Source organism: Aspergillus pseudodeflectus (assembly GCF_044049435.1).
Source record: "Aspergillus pseudodeflectus strain CBS 756.74 chromosome Unknown BJX68scaffold_65, whole genome shotgun sequence".
In the NCBI taxonomy this organism is placed as follows: Eukaryota; Fungi; Ascomycota; class Eurotiomycetes; order Eurotiales; family Aspergillaceae; genus Aspergillus; species Aspergillus pseudodeflectus.
The window spans coordinates 122463-142049 of NW_027263841.1; the positions used below are offsets into that span (position 1 = coordinate 122463).

Below are 19587 nucleotides of genomic sequence, written 5' to 3' on the forward strand. Positions count from 1 at the left end.
ACTCAAGCAGCCAGTAGTACAACTGGAAAGTACCCAGATTTAGGTGCAGTGAAGTCAGATAAGCTTGACGGATAGCCTTAGCCTTTTCCAAAGTATGTCTGAGACAGGAGAGGGTCGTCGATGATCGTCTGATTGCCGCATCCGACAGCTACTCCAAAGAACCCTAGGTACGAAGTATAACCCGTCTCCAGAAGACTGTTTTCATCACAGCAAGGGGAGCACAGAGTGGACGCCGTCCACACTACCAAAGATAGGTAGTCGAGTATGCTGGCTCCAATCACAAGTCCAATACAACAAATGATACTTCAGCCCTCAAGTCCTCTTCAGGTCCCAGAACCCCCTTCGTGGACTCGATTAAGATTCAATTTCATCATCCTGACTGTGTACACTTTGAGTTCTGCTCCTCCTACTCCTACTGGGGTTGACCACAGATTGTGCCTTCCTGGCCATTCGAAATCTGGTCCGCCGTCGACCATTCCCTGGCAGACCGTCTGGACTCTGGATCAGCACCCATTCTCTTCCCCCACTACGGATTAACTGCCATCTACGCGCTCTCTTCGCGACGCTCATTATTATTTGGTATCTTTACTATAGCTTGGTTACCCGCGAACGTCGACCTGACTCGATCTTCACCATTGTGAGAGGGCCGGAGACGCCCAGGGTGCTGGTCGGCTTCTTGTATTAATCAATCTGATATTGCACCGGCCGGACTAAAAGACGGAGAAATCCCATCACATCTCCCTTTCTTCTCCCCTGTCCTCGCCTGTTCCACCCCCTCCAGTTGCATCCCCTGGGATCTCCTCGGGTCGAGCATCATGGCTGAGGCTTCTCTCCCTCGTGGGTTCCGCCCAGGAGATCTTCTCCTCGTTGTCCGTAAGTTGCTCTGCGCTGCTCTGCTTTTTCCCGGTCGCAAAACGATTCCTCAACCCCACTCCTTGACGGTCCGCGCCTCGGCCTTTCCCCTCCTCTCCTGTTTCATGATGTGACTGACACATGCAATCAATCAATCTATAGATGACTTTTCTGCGCGCGGAGATGATGAGCTCACTTTGCGACGGGGCGAGAAAATCGAGCTGGTCGAATTGGATGATGGGTTCGGCGATGGGTGGTATTTGGGCAAAGACGTCAAGACTGGAGTGACTGGCCTATTCCCTGGAGGTGTGTGCCCCCCGCCGGCTCTTATAGTCTACTAGGTCGTCGGCAGTCGCTAAAATGGGTCTTTACAATCTTTAGTCTATACCACAAAAGCCCCCAATATCCCTGTGCGACCTCGGACCGACGACGACTCAGAAATTAATGCGCCCAAGCCGCATGAAGTTGGAGGAACAACGGCTGACCGAGAAGGCACAACACTCGAGACACGCGACCATGTTTCAACACCCAAAAGCGAGGATACCACGCCCCATGCATCACGGCATGGTAGCTTGACAGACCTTCGAAGTGCTAATGAGACTGGCCCTTCTCTCCACGTGCCAAAACAGCAGCAGCAGCAACAACACCGATCTAGCTCGTCTCCTTTACCTCAGTCTAAGATGGCCGTCGACATCCAGCAATCCATCCGCCAAACCCTCGACCCTCACATGAATGGCCAAGATAGCCCGGTCATGAACGAGACCTTGAGTGTAATTGACGAGCATATCACGGATCTGAGTACCCCACGCCACAGTGTGAAACCCTCCGCAGACCAGAAGACGCTCAATGATTCAGCGAGTGAATACAGTAGCCACTTGGACCATCGCATGTCTTTCATTAATGGTCATGAGACTGATGAGGAGGAAGGGGACCAGCCTTCCGAGGAACAAGTTCGCAAGTGGGGTGTTGAGGAGACCGTCAAACATTTGCGTGGACTCGGACTAGACGAAAAGCACTGTGATATCTTTGAGGAGCAGGAAATAACAGGAGACGTTCTTTTGGACATGAACCAGGATTTCATCATGATGAAAGAGTTTGATTTTGGAGTCATGGGACGACGTTTGAAGACGTGGCATAAAATCAAAGCATTCCAGGAGGAGACCAAAGGGTACAAGGAACAGCAATCGCCAACTGTCCGCGGCTCGACTGCTGCATTCTCAACTACTTCTGAAGAGCGCTCCGCGAGCCGTGCCGGTCAAACCGGTCCGCTGCGTCCACGGCCTCCGAATTACAGGGGATCATTTAGTGGTGGTGCTACTCAACATCCGCGACTGGTTAGCAGTAGTATGCAGAGTGACACCAGTTCACCCATCACACCGCAGGCGCCTTCCGTCCCGTTTATGGACCATTCCCGCCGTCCTTCCGCTGCATCGATCCGCGAGATCAATCATCAGAGGCGTCATTCATCCCTAGACGCGACGAGTCGGTATTCGATTGCTGCTGGAGAGACGTCTCCGCACGTTGGGTCACATCACGGGAAGAAGGCATCTTTTGATCGCAGTTGGACAATGTCCCTCGCGGCACAGCGAGCATCTCCTCGTCCAGGCACGGCCCTCAGCTCCACCAACAATACTGGTCTGCAACACACTAATGGACTGGACCCCGACGACTTGGACCGCGGATACTTCTCGGGACCGGAGTCGGATACGCGGACGCAACGCAGGGTTCTTCAAAAGCGAGCATCAGTGAGCGGTAGCGCTCACTCACTGCAGTCAAGCCTGACTGATGAGCAGATTCGGGCAAATCGAAGACATTCGCGGATAAGCAGCATGGAATCGGTGACAGATGCGGCAACCCCGAATGCTTTAAATCAGGGCACAACGTATCCCATACCTTCAAAAGGGCGACTACGAAGCTTGAGCACCCGAATATCTGCCCAGCAAAACCCTCGTAATGCTGGAATTAAAGGTTCGGGGGGCGGTTTCTTCTCTTCATTTGGTCCACGGACAGGAAAGCCTGACTCGGACGCCTCGCGGTCAACACCACCGTTACAGCAAATAAAAAAAGCTGCGCCAAAATTCCGACGTGCTGTTGGGCTTCGTGCGATGTCAGATGCTGCTAGCAAGGGCGCGGACTCGTCTGCCGCCCCAGAATCTCCAGCATCCCCTGTACATGATACTGACCCTGCCTCTGCACGAACAGGATCAACTACTCCCTCAACGTCAAAGAGCTCGGACCGGCATAGCACCGATGGCTCTGGAAAAGCCGCCGACAGCGGCATTTCGTTTCCCCGTCCACGTCCCTCTGTCAAGGGGGGAGTGAAATCGAAGAAGGACACCAGCGCTTACACCCGTGGTTTGGAGAAGAAGACGCCGCAAGAACAGATGGAAGGCTGCGACTTCTCCGGTTGGATGAAGAAGCGATCGTCAAACTTGATCTCGACCTGGAAACCTCGACTGTTTGTCCTGCGTGGTCGTCGTCTGTCATACTACTACTCAGAGAATGATACCGAGGAAAGAGGTTTGATTGATATCACCTCTCACCGAGTGCTCCGCGCGGACAGCGATCCTATCGTCGCACTGCACGCGACCATCACTGGTGCCACTGTTTCTCCCACATCACCAGCAGGTAGTACTCCTACTGGCGACGGGTCGATATCGGAAAATGGCTCAACATCCGAATCTCAGCATGGATCGCGTACGGACAAGGAAGGGCCATTCTTCTTCAAACTCATACCGCCTAAGTCGTTGCGTACAGTACAGTTTACGAAGCCCGCGGTTCATTATTTCCAGGTGGATAACGTTAAGGTTGGGCGGCTATGGATGGCCGCGCTGATGAAGGCGACCATCGAGCGGGATGTCCACCTTCCAATCGAGACCACGAACAAACAAAGAACCATTAGTTTGAAAGAGGCTCAGCTGATGAATCAGAGACCCCCTGCTCTTATGGTTGACGCTCAGATGCCAGCAGAAGACGCCCCGGCGGAGCCTGCTGCGACCAAGACCGAGGAAGGTGTGGGACTGATGATCCAAGGTCTTGACATAGAACAGGTCGAGTCCCCAGTCGATATAGGGGATTTGAAGCGCTCGTCCAACCCGCTGGGCGACATCGATACGGACTCGCCTTCCCTTCTTCCTGATTCGATTCGGAACTCTGGATAATACATGTGACTGCTGATTTCTCTTCTGCTTTCGTTTGTTTTTCCCATTTAACTCTCTCTTATGGCACTCTGGCTCTACCCCCTTCGGCGTTAACGTGATATACCCCCCTGTTTCGGAACGTGTTTCTCAACTTCTCGACCGTCAGCGTCATCCTTACTTTATAATTTGGTACGATTTGGGTTGGAGTGATTGGATTTCGATGAGGACACTGTCGGATGATGTATTGGAAAGTTGCTGGGCTGTCACGAAGCAGCGAGGAAAATGTAAGAGTGGGGTATTGTGTGCTTCTGACTATATAGTGTAGTAATAACGACTCGATAGCTGCTCTCATTAATCTCGGGTGCCTGTGTTCGTTGTAAAAGAACTAATATGAATGAAATTGATCAGCGCTTTCCTCCCCACACGCCGAGCCGCCAGCAGAAATGAAGCAGTCCAAAACTCAAGCTTATTTGCAGCTACTCCCCCTTTTCCGCTCAAGCATGGAGTGAAACCAAAGCATCAAATATAGGACCATGAAAGGCTAAGGTGAAGAAACGAGATGGTTTTCCGTTGTTTGCTGTCCCGCCTCCTCCTGGGTCTCCTTCCGCTCGCCGTCGCCAGCACCGTTTACCTGTACCTCTACCCCGTCTTCAAAGGCTGCGCATACCCTCTTCCCCAACTTGCTCCCAGCAACGCTTCTTCGCAGCCAAGGGCATTTCTAGCCACCTTCCGCCAACATTTCAATTTTAATTCCGCACAAGACCCCGAGCCAGCAATCTTCCGCCTCCTTGTCCTTGCGGACCCTCAGCTCGAAGGTGACAGCTCCCTTCCCCGCCGCGAAAATGAACTCGGCGCCAGAATCCGGAGACATTGGGACGATATCATCGCCGCTATCAAGACCGCGTCGTCACCGGTTTATGGCGACGTACTGAGTGCCCTCTCGGCGGCTCTGCAGATACTCGTATCGGAGGATCTTCCACGTGCGTTTGCGGCCGCGCGAAAACGGCTCGATCTGCTTGGGAACGACTATTATCTGGCTCATATCTATCGCACGCTACACTGGTGGACTCGGCCGACGCATGTTACGGTGCTGGGGGATTTACTGGGTAGTCAGTGGGTTACGGACGAGGAGTTTCAGCGCCGCGGAGATCGCTACTGGCATCGGGTCTTTCGAGGTGGTGAGCGTGTTGATGATGAGATTACGCGGACGGGGAAGAAGGGTTTTTCTGGAACTGGAGGAGACGAAAAGTTGCCTGAGCCAGAGAAGTTGCCATCCTCTCCCTCCTGGGCACGCCGCATCATCAACGTTGTTGGAAACCATGATATTGGATACTCTGGCGACGCGAGTGAGCGCCGCATCGAGCGATTCGAGCGCGTCTTTGGCCGCGCAAACTGGGATATTCGGTTTCAACACCCGCCGGTTGCCAGTCGGGAGGAGGGGAAGCCAGACCTCACACCTACACTGCACGTAATCAACCTGAATAGTCTGACGCTGGACACGCCGCCTTACTCCGAGGATGTCCTAGGCCACACCTATGCATATCTGAACGATATCATCTTGCATCGGTCGTACGCTGTCGAAGACCGGACAACGTTCACTCTTCTCCTGACGCATCTCCCCGTGCATAAACAGGAGGGTGTCTGTACGGACGGACCGTATTTCAGCTTCTTTGAAGCGGATGACGAGTCCGACAAGCAGCGGTACCGCGCCGGTGGGCTTCGCGAACAGAACCATCTTAGCGAGCACATTAGTGCGAATGGGATCCTCCAGGGCATCTTCGGTATGAACGGTGACGGAGTCACGAAATTACCCGGGACTGGACGGGGCCGCAACGGTCTCATCCTTACAGGCCACGACCACACAGGCTGCGACGTCCTCCATTACATAGATACACCACCTCCCACTACGCAAACAACAAAACAATCCAACGAGACGCTTACAAACGACGAAGAAGAGGAATCGCCCCGCTGGACTTGGAACGCAAAACGGTACAGCTCTTCCGACCAGCTACACCTCGACTCCACCATCCCCTCCATCCGCGAAATCACCCTCCGCTCCATGATGGGCGAGTACGGCGGGAATGCAGGCCTACTGTCTCTCTGGTTTGACGCTGAGGCCGCCGAGTGGAAGTACGCTGTCCAGATGTGTTCCGCTGGCGTGCAGCATATCTGGTGGGCGGTGCATGTGATTGATCTTATAACGGCTAGTGTGGGAGTTGTATATATTCTGTCAAGGGTTTGTGGATCTGGGTCGTCGACGCGATCGACCCCAGGAGTTGCGGGTGATAAGAAGACAGTGTGATTTTACACCCAGTAGTACTAGGTACTTATTGGGACGTTCTTCACCCGAGTTATGTACAATAGATTCTGGATATATGTATATATGTATGTACGTTTATAGAATGACCAAACGAATACCGAACATACCAATCTACTAGAGACCCTCCCAAGTACTAGATAATGCGTACGCCTCGAGGCATTGCAGTTTTAAGTGCGCGCTACTGCTAGACTCTACTTGACCCTAAACCAGGACCTAACACACTCATCCTCTATATGGAAGGAAAGAGCCACTGGCGTCACGGGTGCACAGGGTGCTGCAGGAAAGAACAACAGAGGGACGCAAGGTCCGCACCTTCCTTATAGATTATGATAGCGCCATGATAGGAAGGCACGAACATATCCTGGTGGGCGGGCCATAGGCCCAGATTAGCAAGGCAAGCGCAACGGACCCTTGATAACAGCGAGTTGTACTGTTCTGAGCTTTACAATTAAAAATACCTTCTAGAGTTCAAGTCATTCCATACTAACTACTACATAGAATGTAGTAGTTATGGTACATTGCTGGGACTGCGCCAAACAATCTTCGTACGACCATTATAGTTGAGTTTGCTAAATCAACAAGTCGTAGAGAAAGTGACAAAGGGGGCGGTGTTTGCCATGGCTGCATCTCTCCACCTCCATATTGTACGTTCTACTACAAGTACAGCACACGAGCAGCTCCTCTGGGCAGATGGAAGGATCCGTTAAGAGTTCATGATTTCTTTTTGATTTTTGGAAAGAAAAAAACCCCGCTGGTATTTCATTCTAATACAACCGTCCCATATCCAAACCCCGTTTACATGACAACACCGGAGTTGGAGGCGATACGCTAAAGACCCCAGTTAGCGCTATGCGAAATGAGAAGAGAAAAGGACAAAAACTCACAGGCCAAAGCTCAGCAGCCTCCTTACCGACGGGACCGGTAATGGCAGAACCCTTCATCTCACCCTTGGCGTTGACGATCTATGTAGATATCCTATTAGTCCCTGCATCTCATTTGGCCTCGTGGCCTTGGCTTGAAGGGCGTAAACGTACAACACCGGCATTGTCCTCGAAGTAGAGGTAGATGCCGTCGGGCCGGCGCCAGGGCTTGCTCTGGCGGACAACGACAGCGGGCATGACCTTCTTACGGAGCTCGGGCTTTCCCTTCTTGACGGTGGCCATGACCATGTCACCGACACCGGCGGCGGGGAGGCGGTTCAGACGAGCACCGATACCCTTGACGGAGATGATATAGAGGTTACGAGCACCAGAGTTGTCGCAGCAGTTGAGGACGGCACCGCTACAAACGTTTGTCAGTCTGGAGTTCATCTTCTTCATTGGCCGTGTTTTCCGTGTTAAGCGATCGCGAGATATTGACAGAGAGATTGGGCTCATGTTCATGTTCAAGGTTTCGAGTTCGGAGTATTCTCTTGTTTTGAGGTGAGGTGACGGTTGGAACGTACCAGGGCAGACCCAGGGTCATCTTCAGCTTGTTGCCGGCAACACCACGACTGTTGTTAAAAGGAAGGTTAGCGAATATTTTCACAAATAGTTGCAATGCCCAGTATTCATGCTTCCAATCCACATCAAATCATTCAGTCCGGCAGGCGGGAGGAATTGCAAGTCCAGCGATATCTGTTGAATCCGCTATCCTCCTCCTCTCACGTTCCCTTCCTTTGGCCCATCCTCTTTCTCTGCGTCGTCGTCGATGTCGAATTGAACCCGCCTGTCTCCCGCCCGCCCGCAGCGCAGAAAGAACCTCAAAACCGGAACATAAAAAAGTCACCGAAAAGACTCACCCTCTCTTAGACGACATCTTGGCTATGTATTCGCGTTAACGGTGTCGGATAACGGGGTTTGGCGACGAAAGGGACGAACAAGGTCGAGACGGAGTTCGAGTTGGCTTTCCACTCGGGGTTTCTGAGTGTTTCTCGCTTAGTGCGGTCACGGTTTGCAAAATCTTGGCGGCCTCATTGGTGGTGGAGACTGGTGGGTCATGGAGCCCTTGAGCCCTAGAACTTTTCTGCTTTGGGGACTGCATTATTTATCAGCAGGATAGTCTCTGCATAACTCCAACCCTACAAAAGGGTCAAGAGTCATTACATCAGTGGCAGGGTATCTGCAAGCTGCGTATGTATTAAGAAACAGTAGATTGAGTACAGGTTTATCTCATCACCAGGCTAAAGCTTAAAAGTATGACATAACATAGGCGAACAAAAAAACCCTCCGTAAAAGCAATGCAATAGGTGCCCCAAAGTCTCCCAAACACCAACCTGTCCGTTGCGCCAGGAACCGAGAAGAACGCCACTGCAAGTCTGCTGCGCTTATTCCTCTCTCCTTGCGGCCTCGGCCTGAGGATCTGAGCTCGGTTCCTTAGCCTTGAAGGCCTCTTGCTCTGGGTTCACAGCTGAAGGCTCTCCAGCCCTGGGCTCTTCCGTGGTCTGAGTGGTTGCCGTTTCTGTAGGTTCAGCCCTCTCTGCACCCTCGCCTGACGCCTGGTACTCCTCGGTATTCAATTCGGATGGGGCTTTTGACTGCGCCGCCGACTCGATGGCTGGGGCAGAAGCCGTTTCAGCCGCCTTGCCTTCTTTAGGTTCGCTCGGTGCTGGCGCTCTCTCTTGTTCGGATGTCGCTGCAGTATTGTCCGCGTCTTCCATTGTGATGTCCTCATCTGGGGGCCTGGGAGAATCTGGGCGCGAAACAGGAACAGATGTAGGGGTCGATTCTTGAGCGCCGGCCGCAATTTCATTGGGCCCTCCAGCAGCAGACCCAATCTCACCCCTAGCCGGTGGCTGCGAAGAAGAGGACGTTCCCTGAGCCTCAGCCTCCGCTTCGGGCGCTTCAGTCATCCTCGCATCACCGCCGAGGTCCATCTCCTCGTCTACCGCCGACGAAGCATCATGTGGTGTGGCAATCCCGCTTTCAACACCAGAATCCGCAAGATCTAATCGGTGGCTGACTTGGTCTCGCCGCTTTAGGTAGGCCGGTTTGCGGCTGACACCATTTGCAGCATTCTCATCTTCATCTTCGCTATCGCTCAGCTCGCCTGGTTTTTCAATATATTGGTCGAAACGTCGTTTTGTAAACCGTTTGTCTTTGTTCTCGTCTTCGTCTAAGTCGTCTAGTATTGCCTCTGCTTCATCGTCCATGCCATCCACAAGCGGGTCGCGGGGAACATCGGTCATCTGTACAGACGGGGCAAACGCCGTGCGCTTGAGATTCTCAACAACTTGCGTGCGAATCTTGTCAAGATACTCTCGTGTGTTCGCGTTGTCCATATTTGACGGACGCACATCCAGCTCATAGTCTGGCGCAAAGTACTATGCCGAGGTTAGCATATCAGAAAAGGTATAGCCGGCAGCACACGCACCTCGTAGTAATCATTGTAGGGCAGATCTGATCCGAGGTTCTCTCCGACAAGTATACCCGTCTCAAACGCCCACGTTCGAGCGACGTTACGCATCGTGTATCCACCACCACCGAGAATCAAGGTTGGCAAGTTGAAGCTCTTGACATAATTGACGCAGTTGGCGTGTCCACGCATGCTGAGATTGAAGCAACCCAGGCGATCACCAGAGAGACTGTCGCCACCACACTGGAGAACAACAGCCTCCGGTCGGTACCACTCCATCACGCTCTTGATGACGGGTTCGAAGATACTTTTGTAGGATACATCATCAATGCCATCGCGAAGCGGAAAGTTGACAGCGTAGTATTTGCCCGTACCCACACCGATATCACGCAGTTCTCCTGTTCCAGGGAAATACTCGCCGTACTTGTGGAATGAAACGGTCATGACGCGGTCCGTAGTGTAAAAGGCTTCTTCCACACCGTCACCGTGGTGAACATCAATATCAATGTATAGGACTCGCTGCTTGAAACGGAGCAGCTCGAGAATACCAAGAACGATGTCTAATAGTGTCAGCTCATCATAGAAAATCCCCAGTCATCGCGTCGCACTCACCATTCACGTAGCAGAATCCACTAGCTTCACTTTTCTTCGCGTGGTGAAGACCACCTGCCCAGTTCACAGCAATATCGCATTTATTTCGATTGAGCCGCGCCGCGCCCTCCATACTGCCACCGGCACTGATACCACAGAACTCGAAAAGTCCGTCGAATACGGGACAGTCATCTCCAACATTATATTTGCTCTGCTCCTTCGCATATGTTTCCATATTATCCGGAGTAACCTTGGAGAGAAAATCGATGTACTCGTCGGTGTGGAACTGGGTCATCTCGAACTTTGATGCGGGCTTCGCACGCTGTGGGGATTGACATTTAGTAACCTGCGGTTTCAGGACAGTCGACAGTTAACTCACGTAGATTTCCATCTTCTTGTAAAGACTGTAGTTCATCACCAAGCTGTGTGTCATCCTGATGCGATGAGGCTTCATCGGGTGGCCCGACACATATGCATAGTTTCCCACATCGGAGTCGTAGAAATAGGCGACCCGCTTGCTGCGATCCCCTGCCCCATTCAGAGTAATGGGGTCAAGAGGAGGCCCTGAAGCCATCTTGAAAGGTGGCCCAAAAGATGGCGACAATCAGTCCTAACTCACCACGAAAAGCGGTGGGAGGAGCGCGGTGTTTGCTCGGGGGTCGACCGGGCTTAAGGGACAAGGAAAGGAGAGGACACAACGGATGTAATTTGGGTGAGAGTGTCGTCGGGGATACAAAAGCAAGTATGCACCTCGAATAAAAAAGCTAAACCGTATGAGGGCGAGAAATTGGCTCCCTCAGATGAAGCATGAACCGGAACGGATGAGGAGAATCTAGCGACGAAGCGACGAGGAGGCCGAGAGAGGCGGCCAGAAGCTGCCCTCACCGCCTTCGTCAGCCTCTCTGCCTGCGAACAACTGGAGCTCCAGAGTCCAGTGCTCCGGCTCATCTCGTCACGGCTGCTCAAGCAACGCCCCATTCGATTCCTTTCCTCCATCTTCGCTTTTCTCCTTCAACGAACTAGAGTCTCATCATATCGACCTCTATAAAGTCTCGATAGTCCAGTTACTTCCCACCCATACTTCTGCCTCAGTATTTGAGGCAATTTGGAGCTTCCGTTGAGGAAGTGGTTCACGCATTTCTTCGTCCATATCCCTTGTCTAGATAAATCAACAATCATGGATAGACTTACTCGGATGCTTCAGGCTGCCCAGGGTATGGGCATGCCAACTTCCGCTCCCGGTGGGGTGAGTTACTCTTCGGCTATCAATACCAGAATGACTTCCATCCAGAAGACCCTCGCATTGCGCGTGGGGGTAGAGACAACGTGACAAATGCTAACAACAGGGTATATCAGGATACCCCGAACCTTCTCGATAACTGCGAAACTGTACACATCTCCTCCCTTGCGCTGCTGAAGATGTTACGGCATGGTCGGGCAGGTGTGCCGATGGAAGTCATGGGCTTGATGTTGGGTGAATTTGTGGATGAATATACAGTGCGAGTAACAGACGTCTTTGCCATGCCTCAAAGCGGTACCGGTGTTAGTGTCGAAGCTGTGGACCCTGTTTTCCAGACCAAGATGATGGACATGCTCCGGCAAACCGGACGGTAAGTTCAAACTACCCATTTGTGCCTGAACGCTCTTATGGATGCTTATTTGTGTTTTACAGACCGGAACCTGTAGTCGGCTGGTACCACTCTCACCCAGGATTCGGGTGCTGGCTCTCATCTGTCGATATCAACACTCAGCAATCGTTTGAGCAGCTTACACCCCGCGCAGTTGCCGTTGTCGTCGACCCGATTCAGTCCGTTAAAGGCAAGGTCGTCATTGACGCCTTCCGTCTCATCCAGCCACAGACCGTTGTTATGGGCCAAGAGCCCCGTCAAACCACCTCCAATTTGGGCCACCTCAATAAGCCCTCGATCCAGGCTCTCATCCATGGCCTGAACAGACACTACTACAGCATTGCAATCAACTACCGCAAGACAGGACTGGAGGAGAACATGCTGATGAACCTGCACAAGCATGTCTGGACGGAGGCATTGCAAATGAACGACTTCCACGACGAGTGCCAACAAAACACCGACCGTATGAAGCAGCTCGTTCATCTGGCCGAAGGTTACGAGAAGCGGGTGAAGGAGGAGACAGAGCTCACCAAGGAGCAGCTGAAGACAAGATATGTTGGAAAGGTCGACCCTAAGAAGCGTAAGTCTTTGCCCTCTAGTGAATGGTTGACTTTGCTGACAAATTATGTATCCAGACATCGAAGACATGAGCCAGCAATTGATCGAAGACAACATCGTTGCCGTGTCGCGGCAAATGATTGATAAGGAGGCCTCCGTGGCACGAGAGAATGGCAAAGGGCCTCAGAATGGCACTGGCATGGATGTGGACGAGGAGCTATAGTTGACATGTACACATACTGCCTGAAGATAGCTAAATCTTCACGAGTCTATGAAATAACATTCTGAACGTGCAACTATCAAGTCTTTCATTCCCTCACATGATCAATGTATAAAGCAAAAGCGAACTATATATGTCTATCTTCAAAGTTCGGGTTTTGTAAGTGGGCTTGTGTCATGGCTCGTAGAGTTCGTCTACTTTACCTCTTCTACCAAAGAAGAGCACTTTGTTGTGAATTTCGCAGTCTGAGGCTTCCGAAAAGACAGCCCATAGACCATCCTCTCCGCAACCATGTCTTCTTCATCATAGTCCGTCCATCGCCGCTGTGGACCCCATACGATCTTCTTCCCAGCGGCTCTAGCTTCCTGAAGCAAGCTCTTCATTAGAGCACCATTCTTCATGACAGATGGATTTCCGTCGAATTCGACGTGCATCAAGTTCGGCAGCCTCTCCAATATCTGCCGTAGCAGGCCACCCGCAAATTCTGAGTAAAAGTTCGTGGAAATGCGCCAGCCCTCAAATACAGGATGGGACGGGTCAACCTCGATAAAGACCTTGAGAAGGCGCAGGCGGGTCATCTCTTCCAACCCTAAGTGACGGGTGACTTTCCACGAGCGCGGTGGCGACGTCCAGCTGGATCCGAGAATCAACTCGATGGTGCCGATTGACGGGAGGTACTTGCGCGGTAAGCCCCTTACTGTCGGCATCAGGTTGTAATCTTGGATGGGAAAGATGCGAAAGGCTTGCGTTGAGTAAAAGAAATCAGCAGCCTCATTGTGCATCTGCCGGGAGACGAGGAAGAGAGAGATACGGTGGGAAAGAGGCGAGCGCAAGGGGTTCTTTGATGAAGCGCCTATACTGCCATTTCCATGCCGTGATTTGTTGCGGCGCGGGGAGAAGAGGGCGTAATCATAGATACGCAGGCGGAGCTCGGCGGGGAGGTCAAAGAATCGAAAGGGTTCGCTAGGAACTGGGTATTCCTCCTCTTTAAAATCTTCTTCATAATCGTAGGCCGTCTCGGTGATGTTTCGAAGATAGTACTCGGCTCCGCGCGGACGGTCATCAAGACGCACTCTCTTGAGAGAATCTATGAGAGTGGCGGCCATTTTTGTAGTCTAGAGAAAGTACGCACAACGATACAGGATTTGGGAAAGGCCGTCAGAAAGGCAATTGCTTTGGTCTATACCATGCCATTATTGCATTTAACTCGGTCGACGATTAACGAGAGGATACACTCAAGCGGTGGCGAGCATCAGCCTACCCACTCGAGGACAAAAAGTCGTGATTATATCCCACCAACGGGGCTGCAACTGCACAGAATTTCTTCGCTGCGGCTCTTGGGTGTGGGATAGAAGACAAGCTTCCTCGGTCTCCCCAGCTAATACAACCCGGCATGCATGGGAAAAGAAGCCTGAAGGGTCAAATTCGTGTTCTGGGTGTTCAACTTTCAAATTGGAGAAAAAAAAAGAAGAAGAAAAGTAAGAATTTGGCCAGCGGCGGGGCCCTTATAAAGGCGTAGGAAGTGCGCAAGTGGTTCGTTGCCACCAGCCGTACCGAGCCACGCCGATGATGAAACTCTTCAACTTTTCCTGAGAAGATGCGCTCGACCTCGCTCGCCGCCCTCCGGTTTCCTGTCCCAAGTTGTCCCAACCCGCGAGACTCCCATCGTCCTCGCCGCTCCGTTCGTACCGCTGCTCAGGAATTGGCGCGGTTTCCTTCTTCACGAGTTAAAGCTCTCACTTTTTGGTGCGGAGCATGAGTGTATTGTTTCCCTGATATCTACACAACCAACTATCACAGTATGCTTCGCCGCGCTATCCTACCTCTGGCGAGGCCAAACGCCCTTGCCTCCGCCCCTCGGTTATCAGCACTTCCGGTATCTCATTCTCGATGGTACGCGAAGAACACAAAGAACAAGGCGCCCTATAAGCTCCCCGATTCCGTCAAGGCCTCGAAGCCTGCACAGCCTGCCAAGTCGTCTCAACAAGAGCAGTATGCCGCCGAGCAAGCAGAGTTTGAGACGAAAGCAGATCCTCAAGTAAACACAGCAAACACGACATCACAAGCTTCCGAGACAGTAAGTTGTTCCTAGCGAGAAACTCAAATGGATTTTCCTGTTCTTGAACTGACAGCCTTAGCCGGAATCTTCCCCGACACCGCCTGAACAAGATGTATCAGAAAAACCACTACCGGATCTTACACAGGGTATTCCTTCTACCCTCTTCGCAGAATTAGAAGCTCGCTCTAAGAAGCGCGAACCTGGATCTTTAAACCTCACGGAGGACCCTTCGCGCTTCGAAGAAGAATATAATGACGACGGCCGTGGGGATATCCCAAAGGGAGGGTATGAATCGTCTCTCGACCGCAAGCGCGCCCGCATGGCCAACTTGATGTATGCCCTTTTCTTGTTCGGAAGCGTTGGTGGTATGGCCTACCTGGGACGCAACTGGGATACAGCAGAGGAGGAGAAGCAGCACACCGATGCCCCGTCAGGATGGGCTTTTGGTCTTTGGTACAACCGCGTCAAGGCTCGCCTCGGCGATATTACAAGTTACTACAAAGACCCCGCGTTCCCCAAGTTGCTCCCCGATGAGGACCCCAACCTGCGTCAACCCTACACCTTGGTACTCAGTCTGGAAGATTTGCTCGTCCACAGCGAGTGGAGCCGTGAACATGGGTGGCGGGTTGCCAAACGACCTGGAGTCGACTACTTCCTTCGCTATCTCAACCAGTACTACGAACTTGTTCTCTTCACCAGCGTTCCCAGCATGATGGCCGACCAGGTCCTTCGCAAGCTTGATCCTTACCGCATCATTCGCTGGCCATTGTTCAGGGAGGCTACTCGCTACAAGGACGGAGAGTACATCAAGGTATGCATAAGCTCAAGTCTGGCCCTTGTCGTCAGTGATTAACATCATTCTTAGGACCTTTCTTACCTCAACCGTGATTTGTCCAAGGTCATTCTCATCGATACTAAAGAAGAGCATGCCCGTCTGCAGCCAGAGAACGCTGTTATTCTCGACAAGTGGGACGGTAACCCCAAGGACAAGACTCTAGTTGCGCTAATTCCATTCCTCGAGTATATCGCTGGTATGGGCGTTGAAGATGTCCGCCCTATCATCAAGTCGTTCGAGGGCCAGTCAATCCCAATTGAGTTTGCCAAGCGTGAGAAGGCTATGCGCGAACGATTCGAGAAAGAACTCGCCGAAGAGCAGAAGAAGCGACCTAGGAGGAGCGTGGGCAGCCTTGCCTCAGCTCTTGGGCTGAAGTCTAACCGCACCCTGGATGGTGAGCAGTCACCCTCTGAGGGCCTACAGGAGGGCAAGATGCTCTGGGACCAGATCCGTGAACGCGGCCAGAAGAACTATGAGATGATTGAAAAGGAGATTCGCGAAAACGGCGAGAAGTGGCTGGCCGAGATGGCTGCTGAAGAGGAGAAGCTCCGACAGGAGCAGATGGAGAGCATGAAGGGCTCCTTTACCGGTTTCTTCGGTGGCGGCAAGAAGGAGTAATCTCCTTTATGGTCTTCAAAGGATTCCGTCTGTCTACGGCGTATCCCTTCATATAACGCCGTTTATTTCTCCCCTCTGATCTTCTTTAATACGCGCCTAAGCCGCTTTTGTTTTCTCAACGATTGAGGTGTATCTCATAGAGGTCTTTGCTGCTGCTTCTTCTATTTTTTGGCTGCAACGATCTACTAAGCATCATGGGTGACTGTAAAATAACTAGCATCTATATTCCAATGTTGTATAAAATGAACACATTATTAATAGAATTGCTGTTGCATAGGTCCTCGATTAAACGTGTATCATGTCTTGTATTGTTGAATGTACATATATAAACTTGTGGCCTACAACCGGGTATATATAAGCAAGCATAAGCACAACCCGCCCAGGCACCTGTTAAGAGGGGCTACTTGATCCCATCCACGCATCCAGCCCACCAGTTTCATAACCCTTACCATACTTGTGAAACGTGGTCAACCCAAGTTCACATCCTGAAAAACCGAAACATCCCAAATCCCTGTCATATCGAACGGAAACCCATCCATAGTGCCAAAGGTCCCCGAAATCGACATCATATCGTCCACAATATCATTATTTGTCTGTGTCTCCGGCAACGAGATCGAAATCGCCGCCGGGTTGACCAGCCGATTCGCGCCACCATCGGGAGGTCCCATGAGTCCGTTGACGCCAACGCCAACGGCATTGCCGCCGCTACTTAGGATGATGCCGTTGTTGGATGCGTCGACTGTTGCTCCGCTGTTATCTGCGCCAGGCGGGAGACGGGTGAGGATGCGTTCGCAGTGGTCGAGGCACATGTCTGCGACATCCCAGTCGTATTCTTCGCGGACGCGGCGGAGGATTTCGCGGAAGGATTCGACGTTGGAGAGGCATGTACGGGCGACTTCCGGGTCGGAGGTCTCCAGGGCGCACCGCACGAGGAGAGTTGCTGTTGAGGTTAGGTGGAAAGCGCTGTCTAAAGTGGTGGTTAGTTGATGTTCATCTTCTTTTCTGTGCAGCAAGAGAAAGAAAGAGAGAAGATGCATGAAGGCGTCCTTACAGGGCAGCCAGAATTCTTGAAAGTTTTCTTTGCGGAGGGAAGAGATGAAGTGGACTATTTCTTCAGCGCCTTTGCGACACTCCGTTTGGAAGTATCTGCGAGCTTCGGGGAGGTCCGTCTCTGAATTGTTGACGTCCTGGAACGCAATATAACAGTTAAACAAGGACATAATTGTGGACTGCATATTAAAAGGGCCTTACGTTCAACTCTACCCTTCCGACGAGCAGTTTCACAGCCAGAAAAGCCAGCTGTAAGCTGCAGATACCGGCTATTCGATCTTCTGAAGTGTCTAAAGGTGACCTTAGCCAGTCTGGCAGAGAGTCTTCCCAGACATCTAAATCCGTCCGGATCTGTCGAATCTTCTTTGTTGTCTCGCGTGGGGAGCGCTGCTGAAGGCCGTAGACCAGAGGGAGTAGCTCGCCTAGGATTTCGGTCAAGCGGCAAAGTGCAATATGGCAGTGTGCTGCCCTTATTCGTTCAGGAGTGCGCGAACTTGGAGACACCAAGACATCCACCGTGGGAAGAGGCACATCATACTGGTTTTTCGAAATCTGAGGCGGAACACCATGTCCAAAACTCCCCCTTGATCGGGTTAGCATATATGTGGTACGAGGGCTTAGGAAGAAACTGACCAGCGATCATGTATGACCACAGCCCACCAGAGGCGAATGCGCTGATTTTGCTCTTGCCGAGACAGTTTCCAGTTGTTTGGGTCCCGATTTAGACCAAGGCAATGAGCAAGCGAGACCATGCGCCCAGAGCTGATTGCATTGCCGGTCATGGAGAATATAGGGCGGCCAGTCAGATCAATCAGAGCTGCACTGATAGTTGACAGCCCTGGTGCGGAAAATTCCTCGTGTAATGCTGCGACGGTCAAGTTAACGGCGTATCTGACGTCTGGCTTTGGATGGCAAGCAAGCTTGGGGGTATGCTTCCAGTGGACCAGTGACATAGAGTAGACTTGACACAAGAGCGATGCTGGCGGCTCACTAGGTGAATCCGAAATATAGGCTTCCCAAAAGGCTTCGCCGTCAAATATGGGAAATGCTGCATTGAATCGATCTAGGAATCTGGAATATGTTAGCCAGGGGACTAGCGTACTCATAGACTAGGGACACATACAGTCTCACTAGATCATCTTTGAATGGTCCAAGTATTTGCTCCAAAATTTCCTTTTGGTTCTCCCCTGGTGGTATACCAACGCGCATTCCCTGTCTCCGCCTGGAGACGGTGGTGTAAAGAATGGGCTTCCTAGGGTCATTTGAGTAGACGTTGTATGGATGATTATTCCTCGGCTCCACCGATTTGTTAGACCTCGGCGGAGGCATGTATTTCTCAATCACATTTGCATCGTCAGCCACCACTGGTCCGACAATGAAAACAGATTCATTTTGGCCGTCATCAATTCCATGCCGTTTGTGCTCATTTGGCCGACTGGGAACTGCAGAGTTGGACCGTCGAATTTCGGGAAGACCTTCCACTCGACGAGATGACTGCATAGGAGAAGCGGATTCTGGAGTGCGCTTGCGCTTCTGGCCCGCGTGAAGATTCTCCGTGACGTGGTCTGTATGCCATCCTGTAGGTTCTGCCGCGTGCGAATTCGACAGCTCACTGTTGCCCTCTTCCTGGTAATGGCAGTCCGCTCCTTGAACACGGCACAGAAGGCATGACTGGCCTGGAATATCCACGGTACATCTGGATTTGCGTTTCCGGCAAAGATCACAAGCTCTAACCTTGTGTGACCTGTAGGGTCTCGCTCCCGCATTCAATGCCGGAGAGGCTGGAATCTTCGGGGCCGAGCTAGGCTTCACAGCTGCAGGAGGCATGATGTACCCTAATAACGCCAAGTGAATCCGTCCAACGTCGTGCGTATAGATCAGAGACCGTTGTTGCTGAGGCAGTCGCACGTGACGCCTCCGACTGCGGGGGTCGAGGAGCAAGATTCGCCTCACAGTGGGAATTGACGAAAGTCAAGAAAGAAGAGTATGTTGTAGCGCACAAGATCTCTGCAGTCGGCAGTCGATAAGTATGAGAGCCCTATCTCGGGGCTAGAACATTGAGCGAGGCTTCTTTCGCCTGAGACGGTGATTGAGCGCAAGGGTAGCCAATTGCCGAGTCACTCGGAATGCGACATTGTCTCCGCGCGCAATAATAGAGCCAACAGGGTGAATGTGAGAAGCCTCTGATCTATCAATTGCAGCCGATATCCGTGCCTCTTCTGCAACGTCTCCTCTCACCAACCAGCATCGAGAGAGGCGTCTTTTCTTTTTCTGGAGCGTACTCTAATCTCTTATCGCAGACGAAAAGGACCGTCCAGCAGCCACCTGGGCAGCTGTGGGGGATCGCTGAGTCATCTACTGGTCAACTGCTGGCCAACCACGT

At 52.0% G+C, this 19587-nt stretch overlaps 8 protein-coding genes across 8 annotated transcripts; 4 read left to right on the forward strand and 4 right to left on the reverse strand.

Annotated features, from left to right (window-relative positions):
- The first annotated feature begins 676 nt into the window (after positions 1-676).
- On the forward strand, positions 677-4419 carry BJX68DRAFT_186935 (putative polarized growth protein (Boi2)). The gene is made up of 3 exons (XM_071037313.1): positions 677-873; positions 1015-1158; positions 1234-4419. Exons 1-3 carry the CDS (start codon positions 816-818, stop codon positions 4011-4013), a joined length of 2982 nt encoding a protein of 993 aa, XP_070894085.1. The 5' UTR covers positions 677-815; the 3' UTR covers positions 4014-4419.
- A 1-nt stretch (position 4420) lies between these two features.
- BJX68DRAFT_186936 (uncharacterized protein) lies at positions 4421-6559 on the forward strand. Its single transcript, XM_071037314.1, has one exon. It carries the CDS (start codon positions 4552-4554, stop codon positions 6292-6294), a length of 1743 nt encoding a protein of 580 aa, XP_070894086.1. The 5' UTR covers positions 4421-4551; the 3' UTR covers positions 6295-6559.
- Positions 6560-6615: 56 nt separating this feature from the next.
- Positions 6616-8296, reverse strand: BJX68DRAFT_246653 (60S ribosomal protein uL14). The gene is made up of 5 exons (XM_071041677.1): positions 8093-8296; positions 7757-7804; positions 7347-7593; positions 7197-7274; positions 6616-7140 (listed from the first exon to the last, which is right to left on the reverse strand). Exons 1-5 carry the CDS (start codon positions 8107-8109, stop codon positions 7108-7110), a joined length of 423 nt encoding a protein of 140 aa, XP_070894087.1. The 5' UTR covers positions 8110-8296; the 3' UTR covers positions 6616-7107.
- Positions 8297-8380: 84 nt separating this feature from the next.
- rpdA (histone deacetylase RPD3) lies at positions 8381-11136 on the reverse strand. Its single transcript, XM_071037315.1, has 4 exons — positions 10616-11136; positions 10258-10558; positions 9664-10205; positions 8381-9613 (listed from the first exon to the last, which is right to left on the reverse strand). The coding sequence occupies exons 1-4, from the start codon at positions 10808-10810 to the stop codon at positions 8618-8620; spliced, it is 2034 nt and encodes a 677-aa protein (XP_070894088.1). The 5' UTR covers positions 10811-11136; the 3' UTR covers positions 8381-8617.
- Positions 11137-11191: 55 nt separating this feature from the next.
- Positions 11192-12725, forward strand: BJX68DRAFT_246658 (proteasome regulatory particle lid subunit RPN11). Its single transcript, XM_071041678.1, has 4 exons — positions 11192-11482; positions 11593-11846; positions 11909-12444; positions 12500-12725. Exons 1-4 carry the CDS (start codon positions 11414-11416, stop codon positions 12643-12645), a joined length of 1005 nt encoding a protein of 334 aa, XP_070894089.1. The 5' UTR covers positions 11192-11413; the 3' UTR covers positions 12646-12725.
- BJX68DRAFT_187016 (uncharacterized protein) lies at positions 12688-14095 on the reverse strand. Its single transcript, XM_071037316.1, has one exon. The coding sequence runs from the start codon at positions 13746-13748 to the stop codon at positions 12837-12839; it is 912 nt and encodes a 303-aa protein (XP_070894090.1). The 5' UTR covers positions 13749-14095; the 3' UTR covers positions 12688-12836.
- A 154-nt stretch (positions 14096-14249) lies between these two features.
- On the forward strand, positions 14250-16417 carry BJX68DRAFT_246660 (protein translocase subunit TIM50). The gene is made up of 3 exons (XM_071041679.1): positions 14250-14719; positions 14781-15512; positions 15567-16417. Exons 1-3 carry the CDS (start codon positions 14444-14446, stop codon positions 16152-16154), a joined length of 1596 nt encoding a protein of 531 aa, XP_070894091.1. The 5' UTR covers positions 14250-14443; the 3' UTR covers positions 16155-16417.
- Positions 16418-16454: 37 nt separating this feature from the next.
- BJX68DRAFT_246662 (putative C6 transcription factor) lies at positions 16455-19494 on the reverse strand. The gene is made up of 5 exons (XM_071041680.1): positions 18328-19494; positions 17838-18275; positions 17406-17787; positions 17206-17341; positions 16455-17121 (listed from the first exon to the last, which is right to left on the reverse strand). Exons 1-5 carry the CDS (start codon positions 19029-19031, stop codon positions 16622-16624), a joined length of 2160 nt encoding a protein of 719 aa, XP_070894092.1. The 5' UTR covers positions 19032-19494; the 3' UTR covers positions 16455-16621.
- Positions 19495-19587: the final 93 nt, after the last annotated feature.